Source organism: Rhea pennata, chromosome 8, assembly GCF_028389875.1.
Source record: "Rhea pennata isolate bPtePen1 chromosome 8, bPtePen1.pri, whole genome shotgun sequence".
Lineage (NCBI taxonomy): Eukaryota > Metazoa > Chordata > Aves > Rheiformes > Rheidae > Rhea > Rhea pennata.
The window spans coordinates 7,715,903-7,728,776 of NC_084670.1; the positions used below are offsets into that span (position 1 = coordinate 7,715,903).

Consider the following 12,874-nt stretch of genomic DNA (forward strand, 5'->3'; position numbering starts at 1 on the left):
CTTTTTCTTCTTTGATGTCCTGTTTGTTTGCAAACTTTGGTGCAGAAAATTACTGACACTTCAGAATAATTTTCCTTCTCTTTCAACTCAGTGAGAAACCAGATCACTTAGAATTTTAAAGGTGATGCATAAAACATTAATCTGATGTAAGAACATGGCAAAAAAACTCTCTCAGACCAACCATAACCCTTAAAAAAAAAAAAAAAGTTGTTTTTAGCAACTGGTTTTTTGAATACCTCTTTACATCTGTGTAATTCAGTTTTCGTTCATATATGGCTTTTTTTCTGGTGTCCACAATGTCTACTACACAAGCTAAAACATAAAGCAGAACAATGGAAAAAAAAACTTTTAAGGTTCACAGATTTAGTCTCTGTTAGCTACAAATGTTCATTTGAATTCATTTTGCTAGAAGTTGAAAATGAAGCATCACTTTTTCCAGGTACCTATTTAGTTGAAATGGTGTGAGAAAATGTCAATGCACAAGAAACATAGCAGGGGGTGGATTTGAATCTTGGGCCTTTCCAGTTGTGCATAGAAAGCTTCTCTTTACTAGCTTTTACTAGTCATTTATTTTGCTGCTGTAAGAAGCTTGCTGGTGAAGAAAATGGTCTCTCTTGTGCAGGTGTCTCGGCTTTTTCTTTAATTTGGTCTTTCATGTCAAGCCTGTCATTTGTAGTGACTGAATAGTTTATGGTCTACCAAGGAGTTCAGAGGAAAAAAAATGAAGATGACAGTATAAAACTGTATGACTTCTTCTAAGGTCCTAAGGGAGGACCTTAGGAACCAGTTCTGTCATTAGACTGAGCATGATTTGGAATTTATATCATATTTAAAGCACAAGTCCTCGAAGGTCACTTAAAAAATAACAATATGCTACTGGCTGTACAACAACACAAAGTTACTGAGGCAGTCAACCAGTCAACTCCTTAAAGTGATTGTTCTTGGGCTTAGCTAGCTGAGATAGTCGTGTTTAAAGAAATCATATGGCAATGTTTCCTTGTTAGGAAGTTCAGATTGGAGCAAGCTCTGCCTTTTGCCAAAGAGGACACTTGCTCTTTTTGGTCTTTATTGATTTTTTGGGAGGAATCTGTGAGGAAGGTGCTTTGAGGGGGATTGATGGTAGAGCAGAAGGCTAGCTCCTGTTTCCAATCCTATCTGCCATAGAATTGCTGCTTTTCTGCAAAACCGGTAAAGTGAGCAGTAACACAGATTTGTACTGTTTATTTTTCTCAAGGCTAGCTCCATGCTTTTACTCCTGTATTTCTTTGGGACAGATTTCTACCTCCCTTTTGAAAGAGATTATTCCCCATGACCTCTTCTGATATATGGAGATGGGAGATCTTCTGACAACCCTTTTTCTCCAATGGAGATGTTTGTCAGGAAGATTCCTGTCTATGTATCTCACAGAGGATATTCTTTCTCAGGTGACTGTTCCCAGCAGAAGACAAAATTGACAGTATAACTTTGCTTTTACTTCCTCTAGGAAAATGACATTGTTTTATAATGCAAATTCATGTGCAGGGAGACAGAACCACCTGTTCCTCAACACTGAGAACTTGCATTGCCTTAAAAGTACACACCCTTCGTAAAAGTCTTCCCAAGTTAAAATGACAGGTGAAGAATTCAATTTTTTTTAAAGAAGTGACTTCCTCAGTTCAGATGATCATAAATAAAATTCAGTAGAAACAATTACACTATTTACATATTATGCATCAAAATTTAAGTGTAAAAATTCAGTCATTCTTTGTATATAATAAAAAAGATTCTTGTTCTACTTCATGCATATAACGCCTCTTCTTCCAGTTGTGTCCTTTTCAAAAGCTTTGGCATCTAAGCAGTCTAAGCATCTTCGGAGCAAGCAGTGCCATGAAAATTAGCATATCTTGTACTTTGCAGAAAGTGAACAATCCTTGTGACTGTAGATTCATCTGAAAAGGCCGCTGAAATGCTCTTTGAAATTTCGCCCACATCTGAGTTTCGCTTACGCTGTCAACTACACTGCACAAAGGACAAATACTGTGCAATATGCAATCAACTTCCCTGATTCTTTGCAGAGGTGAAAATCCGAAGACTTTTCTAGTAATCTTTGGTCTGGCACAAACACCAGTCATATCGTGGACCTGATCACCAGCTTTGATATCTCCTTTGAGGACCTTGTTGTTAGCCATTACCGAGTAGTCTGTCCTCTCACTCTGACTTATCAGCTCCCAGACAATAGGAAAGAGTCACCTTCCCTGGTGACTTACGGACTGTAACGTTATGAACTCACTAAAGAAAAGCAACACCTTACTTGTGGAAGGAGGAATGGAGGATCTGGTATGTGATAACTGTTTGTTAGCCTTGATTTTAGATAAGTTATCTTTTGACTAGCCCATCCGTAATACTTGTCCATGAGTGTGCTTCATTTTGATGCTCTAAGGCTAGTAAGCAAAAATTCAGATGTCAGTCTGGCCTGCGAATAATGTAACAATATCTGGAAGGTCTGTCCTAAGATCATCTCTCAGGCTGGAGAATTTTCCTGTTCCTTTTACTGAAGCTACTGCATTCCTCCCAGAGGACCTCTCCAGAATTGCTTCATCAGTCTGGATTACCAAGTACAATGAATTAAGGAAAGCAGAACTGGTGGGAGAGGTTCTAAAACAGCTTTAGAGTTCAGTATATTCACCTACCAAAAAATAGGAGATATGCTACTGGAATCAAATAAAGGATTTTCAGTGTGTCCTAAGATTCTCAAAAAGTAAATACTTCTTCAGGTAGAAATAGCCAATAGCTCATTTGCAGGAGTGATTAATTCCACTTTCAAATATTTTATAGTCTGGCTAATACTTGAGAAACTCCCTCCATGTACTAGGTTTTAGTCAACAACTGCTGCTATCAACTCTCTCTGTCCTCAGTATAGCCAAAGAAATTAACTAAAGGCAAGCTAATAGCTCGTAGCAGAAAGTAGTATTCTGCACTTGGCAGGACCTTGATCGTAAACGTTATATATTGTATTTCTTTTTTTTTATTTTTTTAATGTATTTTGTTTAGTAGCACTGATGAGTGATTTCCTGTCAGTAGCTGAGGAGAAGAAATTTGTAATTGATTTCCTGGATCTCTGCAGCTGTTACCATGACTCACCATGTGATATCGCTGTATCATCTGAAAGTGGTAGTGGCAAGGAAGGGAAAAGCAGTAAAATGAAGATCACCGTCATTGTTAGATCTGATATGTGGAATTCATGTACGTGTGGTCTCATTAGAGCGAAGGGAGGTATGGGTAGAAAAGTCATCAGTGAGCACCTTATACTGAGTGCTAGGTATGCATTGGCTCCTAGCTGCTCTAACTAACACTATAAATAACCTGCTGGGTGAAGAAGAGAGGCAAAACTGAACCTGGAGACAGGTTTTCTTGGTCAGAGGAGAGTATTTTGATGAATTCAGAAGCATGATGCGGTTTCTATTATTTGGAAGCACCCACTTACGATTGCTTGACTAAAACAGTAACATAGGAGCACATTTTGATTTATTACAGATACACAGTTCTATTGTTCTATGATCTACAGCTAATGCCTTCTGGCATGAATTGTTGGTTTAAAGACTGTCCCATTCGGACAGACGCTGTCCTAGCCGCAGGTTATTTACACTGCAGTGATATGGCATTCGAAACTTTTCTTAGGAAACTCTGCCTTTTATAAAACATAGCAGTGCAAAACAGGATCATATAAAACCTTTCCTCCCTTTTCTCACTGTTCTCAGCATTAAATTCTATATTAAGTCCAATACCTTTTTATTTCTCTGCTAATTATCTAAAACCTGGCTCCAAACAGCTAAAAGGTAATGGCTTGGTAGCTATGACACCTTGCATGACTGGCCCAGCAGAAGCATCTGCAGTAGGAGTAACGCTCCTCTCTGTGAAACAAAGCTTTCGTAGGGGTCAGTCTCCGAATGCAGGAGGCACCCCCAAGACTTTAAATACAACCCTCACAGCCCTCAGTTCCAGCTGCAAGATACATTTCTCTCCCTTCTCTAGCCTAAAAGCACAGAAGCGATGCACACGTATATGAAATGACCAGAACAATACATTGCACACGGTCCCCCCTCTGGGAGGAAGAGGAGACGATAAACAGAGGTGAGTCATATTGTTTCCTGCTGCACAGGAAAGTGGCTGGAAACGTCACTGACAAACGATCTGCAAACCTGAACAGACTGGAAATGAACTTGCTTCTTCGCAAGTTATGCTCTGCCAATACCCTTTTGTGATAATATGCAATGTGTGTTGGTTAAGTATTTTAACTGAATGATTTGTCATCATAAAATCTTTTTAAAAGATGCTGTAAACTTAAGATGTTTGGTTTGCTTTAGGTTTGCTTCAAATGCACCAAAAAGTCAAACTATAAGTATTTTCTTTAAGAAAGTAAGAAAGAAGGAAAGAAAAAATCCAAGCAAATGCCTATGTCAAAGATTTATGAACAGGGCTAATAAACATCAGCTTTGCACTGTGGTAAAAATTTGCATGGTGTTTTTTTGCAGATTGACCGGTATTTTTTTTAGGATTAGGCTATGTTCTATTATATTGTTTTTTTAAAAAAATCTCTGAACCTACTTACTTTCATTGCTGGCTAGACATAGGCAAAATGCTTATTTAAATATATGGATTATGGTAAATTCCAATTGCTTTTGCTGTCCTTGGTTATTTTACAGAATGAATAAAAAACAAAGCATTCCTAAGCCCCCTCAGCATGCTGCCTTTATTGACTACTTCAATTAAAAAAAAAAAAAAAAAAAAAGCCAAAAAACCAATTTATCCCATGTCAGTCAAATACTGTAACAGCTATTTCAGGTCTGCAGATGAATGGTAGTCTAGTAGTCTCTTTTTTTTACCTCTAGCTTTTACATTAATTGTGTTTCTGACCTATTAATCCAATTAGTAATGAGCCTCGTGAAGAAGCCATAATGTCCAGCTGGTTTAGAAGAAATATTTGGTGTTCGAATCTATTAACTTGACATTCAGTATTAGTGAGGGTGCCGATGATAGTTAAAGGTTATTACTTATGTATAAGTAAAGCATCTAGGTCCTGTGGATTTTACTTTGACAGTGGAAAATGCTGTTCTGTAGAATTAGGTAAATTTATTTTTTTTAACTCTCTGAACTTCTCTATTAACAGTGAATCAAAATTGCTGTGCCAGATGCAAAAAAAATTTGCAGAAAGACCTATTCCTGTACTCTGGTTTTTCTCTTCTAATTATATTGCAGTTGGCAACTAGGACTAAATGCAGTTGTTTGTAATTATGCTGAAAGTAAATCGTAACTGTAAGGAAAAAAGCAACACTTTTTCTCTCTTTTGTATGTTTGACTTATTTTTTATTACTGAGAAAAGCAATATAATCAAGTAAATTGCGTGTATAAGATATCTTCACATTTTTCACTTTTTCATGACCTCATAGATTGTGAGTTTGAAATATGATAACTACTAGATGCCAATGAATTAAGAAAATATAACTAAGATTATTATAAAAATGCTGATGTGGGTAGCATTTTTTGGGTAAGTATTTTGTTTAAATACTTACCAAAAATGCTACTTGTCCCTTATACTTTTGCATAGGCAAGCTGCTAGAATACAGATGGTAGAGGGCTTTTGGATTAAGGATTGCTTACGATACAGTAGTTGTGGCTGTTTGGAGTCCGTAGTTTACATAGGTGCCACTTTTGTGTCTCCGCTGGCGTTGCCTGCCTGCATTTCATGCACCCTGTGCTTTCGGCAGGGGAGCAGTTAAAGAAGCCAGAAAATTAGGCGTCTCTGGGCCTGTTAACAGCACGATCATACACGTTGGAGAGGCAGTTTGGGAACTGCGCAGAGAGGACAGCTTCAGCACCTGCGGGTGCTGCAGAGCAGCAGCCTGCTCTTGTTCAGCTGCTTGCTGACGAAGAGCCCGGTTTTGCTTGTGTGGACCCGAGGTGGGTGCTGCACTCGTGCGAGGAGCGAACAGTCCTTGCAGGGCCAAGGTTTCCGTTCAGTCCAGAAGTCAACAGGGAGATGAACAGCTCAGTGCTCAGACAGGCGCTCTGCATCGTTTGGCGTGGGAATCCTTGCCGCAGCCTGAGAGAGGATGCTGCTGCACAGGCGAAACGTGTCCTTTCTGCCCAGAGAAGTTTCCCGCTTTTGCAGACCCTTTTTGTTGGAGAACTTTCTAATCTAATCTTATCTAATTCTTATCAAACTGTCCAGAAATGGAAAAGGTAGTTACCAGAATGCAAGATAAAAACTGTAAGATCCAGAAAGGGCTTTGATTTGTATTTTAAAACAACACTACTAAGAAAATACAACTGAGAGTTTCATGGAATCTGGGTTAGTATCTTATGATTTGCCTATGCTCAAACATTTACTTTTCTTCTTTCAGTTCTTCCAGACAAGCAGCTTGCTGAGTTTCCAGTTCTTTGACTCTTTCTCCCAAATGATTCTGAGCAGGATATGCAGTGTTTGTATCCTGGACACAAGTAGGTCCTATAGGACTTCAGTTCCTCTGCTGAGGCACGTAACTCGGATCTGAGCCTTTCTTCTGTTGAGAAAGAGGAGTAGAAACTGCAGCATTCTGGACAGTTCTCATCGCTCACCGTGCTTCATTTAATCTGCAGCGCAGTGTGGGGTGTGGAGGTAAGGAACTACTTGGTGCTCAAGTTGGGAGTGGGAGTGCATGGATGCAATATGTAGATTTTTCATTTGTGACCGGCACTGCCCAAAGGCTGCCTTCTGCTGATCCCACCTGAAGATACAAAGGAGGAATAGCATCTGCAACACACAGCAGAGCTCTGCAAGCGCAACCATGCAGCTACTGCTGCTGGCTGTGTGAAGAAGGATAGGGAAAAGATGCTAAGAAGCTCCAAGCACTGTCCTTCTGCAGCAGGAGCCATGGCAAACACACGTCTGGTGAGCAAGGTACAGCCTGTTGTGTCCAGAAAAAATACTCAATGTAGACAGCCAGAGTACACCTAGTATGTGTAGCAGCTTTACTATTGTGTGCCCAGTTCTCTTTGGAATGCTTTATTAATGAAAGTAAATAAAACTCTAGGGTTTGAGGCTGCAAAGAACAGATTTGTGAAGGCATTTCTATTTTTTCACCTGAGAAGGCAGAGAAGGTTTGGGGGCTGCTTAGTTTGTTTGTAATATGGTTGAACCCTTGGCAGAGTAATGCACATACATACCTTTGCACTGCTAGAACATACAGGCATTTTCACTAATATTTTTTTCCATTACATATTAGTTAATCTCTGCAGTTCTTCCCTAGCTGTTCTGAGTATATATGCAGAGTGGATATTGTGAGAAATTTGTTGGCAGAATGCAAATACTGTTAGTTCTATTTAAATCAAAATAACCCTTTTGCAGACGATGCCTTTTATCAAAAGGCATCAACTATGTTGTATACAATGAATTCCAAAGCCCCAAATTCTTATCTGAGAATAGGTTTAAATGCAAGATAATTACCAAAGGATGCTTAGCATAAACTATATTCCTCAAAGCTGCAATTCTATATAAAAGGAAAACTTAATCCGTAAAGCTAATCTTTAGTCTGGGTAACAAATCAAGAAATGTTCTTCTGGACAGATACTTTTTGTCCAGGTTTGATAGGTCATCAACTAGTACTTATGTTTTAAATAAAAATATGCCATCTATAATGGTGTCTGAGAGGTGTGTGCACTCCTAAGGTGTCTGTAATTACGTGTAGTTTCAATTAACTAACACCTACTTTGTAAGGCCATTTTAATCCAAGATTTAACTGACGAGAGGCGCTGTAGTTTAGGTTTCAGCCATCTATTTATTTAACTGACTGACGCAGAAGAATTTTCATCTTTACCAAGATTGCACAAGGACAGGAAATAGCAAGGCTTGAATCTGTGACAAGTTTAAGTTCAGGTATTTCGTAATCCCTTAGCCTAGAAGTGTACAATTTCTGCCACTGCAAGAAAAGAGGACTGTAAGCTTTCCAAGCACGTAATCGCTTTCAACCTTGGGAAGCGGCAAGATAGTAGGAGCTTTTAAAATATTACTCAGTTAAAGCCTTTTTACAACTGTAGCCCTTCACAGACCTTAAAATTCTCTGGACTTTTTTGTTTATGGAGAAATTTAGTATTTATCTGTCAGATTTACATAATGAGATGACAGTAAGTAATAAGGAGTAATGTCTTTAGAAGTAAAATTATTTAAATGATAATCCCAGTAGCATGCAATCATTTTTAAACATACAGGTCATTACGGAAATGAGTATTCACTACTTATTATTGCTTCTTTTTTTTTTGCTTCAGGTTTGTGGGAATTTTGTTTTCTTCTGCTGTGTGAGACAAAATCTGCTTCCCCCTGTAATCTTGAGACTATAACCTAATGATTTCCCTGCTGCTGGAAGCATCTTGCCTGTGTTATTTAGGAGTTCAGTTTTTTGAAGTGTGACTGCAGGTTGCTATTAGGAAGCGTGGTGTTGGCAGGGCGGAGGGGTGCGTGTGGCCTTTCAAACTCGATGTCTCTTGGATTGCAGTGTGAAATCCCAGGGGACTGCGCTCGAGAATCCGCTCGGCTCCTTTTGGGGGTCTGCGCCGTGCACTTGTTTTGCCAGTTGCAGTTTCTAAAACACGAAGAGTGTTGCACTGAACGTTTTGAGGACGGAGCATACCACCTATGAAATGCTTTAAAGCAACATTTTTTGCTTCACTTGATGACTATTGCCAAGCCTGATGCAGCCACACGTTTGCAGATTCGGCATTTACAATCTTGGTTACTTATGCACAGTAGCTATGAGAGTTTTTTTTTTTTTTCTTCAAAATACTGTGCAGACACTTAACTACGGGCCTGCCTGCCTTGAAGCACACAGCTGTATTGTAAGACTGGCTATGGTCAAGCAGGTCCAGATGAGCAAGAGGTAAGCTATTCGCTGAGCTCTCGAAGATGTTGGTTAGGAAACAGCTGTGCTGTAAATGGACTGTCTAATGCACTGGAAGTGTAAGTAATTTATTAGACACCTCTGAGACAGCAGGCAAATATTATCCTCATTTTACAGATGGTGGAATTGAGAGACAGATACGATTTCACAGCTGAAGCTAAAACTCAGGTGACAGGAAAGCTCAGGTTACACATTATTTTGCATTAAGTTCAGATAAATTACTTTTCTGATTGAGAAATCATCCAGAACAGCACTGCACCTAAAAACTTGAAAAATCAATTGATTTATTCATTATATTTACACATCTGTTTATAAGCTAAAATTTGTTTTCTTTTTTGGAATGTTCTTCTGTAATCAGCTCTAGTTTTAGCCCTTCACACCTTTTTGTTATTTAACAAGTGTTTTAGTAAAAGTAATTTTTCTCCTCTTACCATGAGATCAGTGTTAATAGTTCAACTGTACAAAGTGCCCAGAAAAGCATTCAGCTCTGTAACCAGCCACTGAGTATTTCTTTTCAGATCTTTCTTAATCAAGTCTTGTAATAAATAAAGACCAATACTACCATGACAAAAGTGTTTTTTAAAATTGTTCATTTGCCAGTTTTAACAAGAGAAAAGAAACTAATATTTTATGTGGACATTATGTTTTATGTGAAAACAAAAAACAAACCCTAAAACAGACAAAAAAGAAGGACACAAAAGAACACACATGGAATGATGAAGAAGAACAATGATTTCCCATGGAAAAATATTGCACAACTTTAGTTCTGCCTTCTCAGATTTTGCTTAATGTAATTAAGTAGGTATGAATTAAACAAAAACTTGTGTCCAGATAAATGTGTAGCAAATCAGTGAATCTAGAACCGTTAACTGCTTTAACTTGCTTCTGAAGGCTACTTGGAGCTCTTCTCTAAGAGAGCAGGTTGCTGTCAGCAGCAGGAGTAATAAATAAATCAACATGTTGATTCTCCGTTCTGCTGACCAACCCTCCAAAAGTGATCCATGACCTGCGTAATTCCTCTACACTGTAAGTACACAGAGTCTTCAACGTACTTCAAAGCATTCTTTAAACGCAACTTGTTATACCAGGTACTCAAACTATATATGCAAAACAATCAAGAATGATCCCTGATTTGTTGTGGTTAACTTGAGATTGCATCTCACTCTGCAAGACCAAGACTGCCTCAATGTATTGGTCACTGAAGGTATAAAAGTCACAGGAGGGTACATTAAGAAAAAAAAAAAAAAAGCATGGTAAGTGGATGAGAGGACTTTACAACTACAGTCTTTGCTCGACCATCTCTTAACAAGCACACACTTTTTTGCTGCAGAAATTAGATAACTGTGTCATTCTGGTTTTAGCAGTACTATTCCCCACTTGATTGCTATTATGAAATTCTGTGTTTATATAAACTTTGCCTTTATGTGCAGAACATAAAATACATTTTTTTTTCATATCTGATTTCACAGCTGCTTGGTGGACTGATGTGTCAGCCAGCAAGGCTTAACAGATACATTTAATACAGGAGACGGAGATACAGTATGTTTATTCTTAATGTCTGATAACCTAAGAACTACAGGAACAAGAGATGCAGTATCCTTTTGCTGTGATCAAAACCAACCAATTTTAGGCAGCAAAAAAGTTGAATAAGTTATCAACACTAATACTGTATTTGTTCCAAAAACTTTTTTTCCAATCATGATAGCATTTATTGTCCATCTGGCCCACTTTTAACTTGATCAAGTTAAAGATGACATGCTAAAGTTTGAGGATTGTTGTTTCATCGAAATCGAAGCAAGTTATAAAAACCATGAAACCATAATTTTGGTGTAGGACTTGTTTCATATTGCCATATTTAGCATCACTCGTAGAAAAGGGATAATGCATCTCAGTTTGCTTACAAGCTAGGAGATCACTTTGAATTCTGCATATTCCTATCTGCAAACAAAATATAGCACTTTTAACAGGTTATAAATAAACTGTTTTTCAAGCACAGAGCCAGCCCAACAATAACAACACACTATTAAAAAGACCTAAGGCAATGAATCCATCTCCAATGAAAAAAAGAAAAAAAACCTGTGCAAACAAGCTTAAAACTATTTCTTTGTGCCAGTGTTATAAAATGTAGATTTTAATAAAGCCTTGACCCAAATGCCAGGACTTGTGAAAAGAATCAGAACAAAACTGGTTACTTTATTTAGGAAAAAATACTCTTATCTTGCTGCTAATAAAATTGGATACACGCAGTTTAAACATTTACAGTTGCTGTAACACTTTACACAATTCCTATATATGGGTCTAAGGACAAACATTAAAGGACAATGGTGGGTCAAGGCTTTACATTAAAAATAACAACCTACTTTTTCTATAGTCTCTAAAATATTATGTTTTTTTCCAATATTTGCAGCCGTTCAGGAATAGTTTTTATTTATTTATTTAGGAAATGTATATTTTGTGCATGATCTTAATTCCTAATTCCTGGCTCTTTGGGCTGAATGACAACAGGATCAAACCCAGAAAAGTGGATGGTGTCCTTGAAGGTTCAGTGGAGAAACCCTGGCTCAGTTAGTCTCGTATGATGAAAGCAGTGCTGCATCCACTGGCTCCATGCAGGAAGGGCAGGTAAAGGATCTCATCAACCAGTCATCTATACAGTCCAGGTGGTAAATGTGCATGCACGGCAGAAATCGGATGGGGTCCCCATAAACAAAGTCCATCATACAAATGACACATCTAGGGGGAGAAAAAAAATGTAAAGCAGTTCAAATGCCGTTACCACACTGGGAACGTAAAGGAGGAATGACATCTACCCTGATTATCTTTGTGTCAAACTTGTATTACTTGCAGATACTGCAAGGATTTCTTAGCTCCATTGGTGCTGCCTCCCGCACTGGCTTGCTTGGTGCTCCCGCTGCACTACTGCGCCCACGTTCCCACGTTAGGGAGCCGTCTCTCGGCACGCAGGGGGCAGCTCCACGCAGTGGAAAGGGGAGCTCTACGGGTGAGGAAGTTGCTGCGGCTTGAAATCACTCCCCCCATGAATAGGCAACAAAGAAGTTTAACCCGGAAAGGATACGGATTACGTGGGTGAGGAAAGTAAGTTTAATTTGTAACATGAAAGCAAAGAAGGATAAAGGAAAGTGACTTCTGCGTGCCCGTTTTATCAGAAAGAGCCATCGTAACTCTCTGAAAATAAGCCAAGAACAGGAGAACAACAGAAAAGAACAGGTTATTTCACACGATCTGCTTCCCCATGGCAATGTCATATCACCCAAATTAGTTCAGTTAAATTTCTGTAACTTACTCTCTGATCTTCTTCTCAGAGCCGTCTCTTCCAGGATCGTAGACTCCTTTAGGTAGGTGCTGAATAAGGCCTATCCTCTGCGCTATTCTGATTTGTTCCTCTTCTGTCAGCTGTGTTGCTAGCCGAGTCTGGCTAGGAGTTGGATGATAAACAGGAACAGGGACCTGTTCCTAAAATTAAAATATTTCAGTTGAAAAAAACCTGCTTTCCTAATGTTTCCTCGCACAATATAGGCAATATATTTAACTCGTTCCTCTCTTAATCCTACAGATGTTTGTATGAATTTCCAGTCCTGCTTTGCAAATTGTGGATTATAATCATATGGCGAAAGGGATAAAAGAGCAAGGCCACTATCTTTGGAAGACTGGCAGGTATCTCTTGTTGGCTATTCTCTGCAAAGGCTTTTTGTCTCTAGGAGTCATTCACAGGTTCAGCGCGTGCACAAACGGCACATGAGAACAGGCAAATAATAAACCTCAGAGGCACTTGGCCAGCTGGTATATACTGAATTGAACAATGTAATGACTAAGGAAGAGGCCCAAGTACTTGTAACAAGCAAGTTCTGTTTTTACACGTAGGAGCAGTTATTTGCAAAGATAAAGACAGCATATATTCTTAGAGCTTTAGAGAAGAAGGTTTTGTTGGTTCTATAATAACTATA

At 38.7% G+C, this 12,874-nt stretch overlaps 1 protein-coding gene across 1 annotated transcript in view; it reads right to left on the minus strand.

Moving 5' to 3' along the window:
• Positions 1 to 7,773: 7,773 nt before the first annotated feature.
• The window catches only part of RNF11 (ring finger protein 11), a 31,911-nt gene continuing 26,810 nt past the window's right edge, over positions 7,774 to 12,874 (minus strand). The window contains exons 2-3 of the mRNA XM_062581140.1: positions 12,214 to 12,383; positions 7,774 to 11,642 (exon numbers count right to left, since the gene is read on the minus strand). Of these exons, the coding sequence (XP_062437124.1) occupies positions 11,471 to 11,642; positions 12,214 to 12,383 (342 nt within the window). The 3' untranslated portion in view covers positions 7,774 to 11,470. The remainder of the gene's footprint in view (positions 11,643 to 12,213; positions 12,384 to 12,874) is intronic.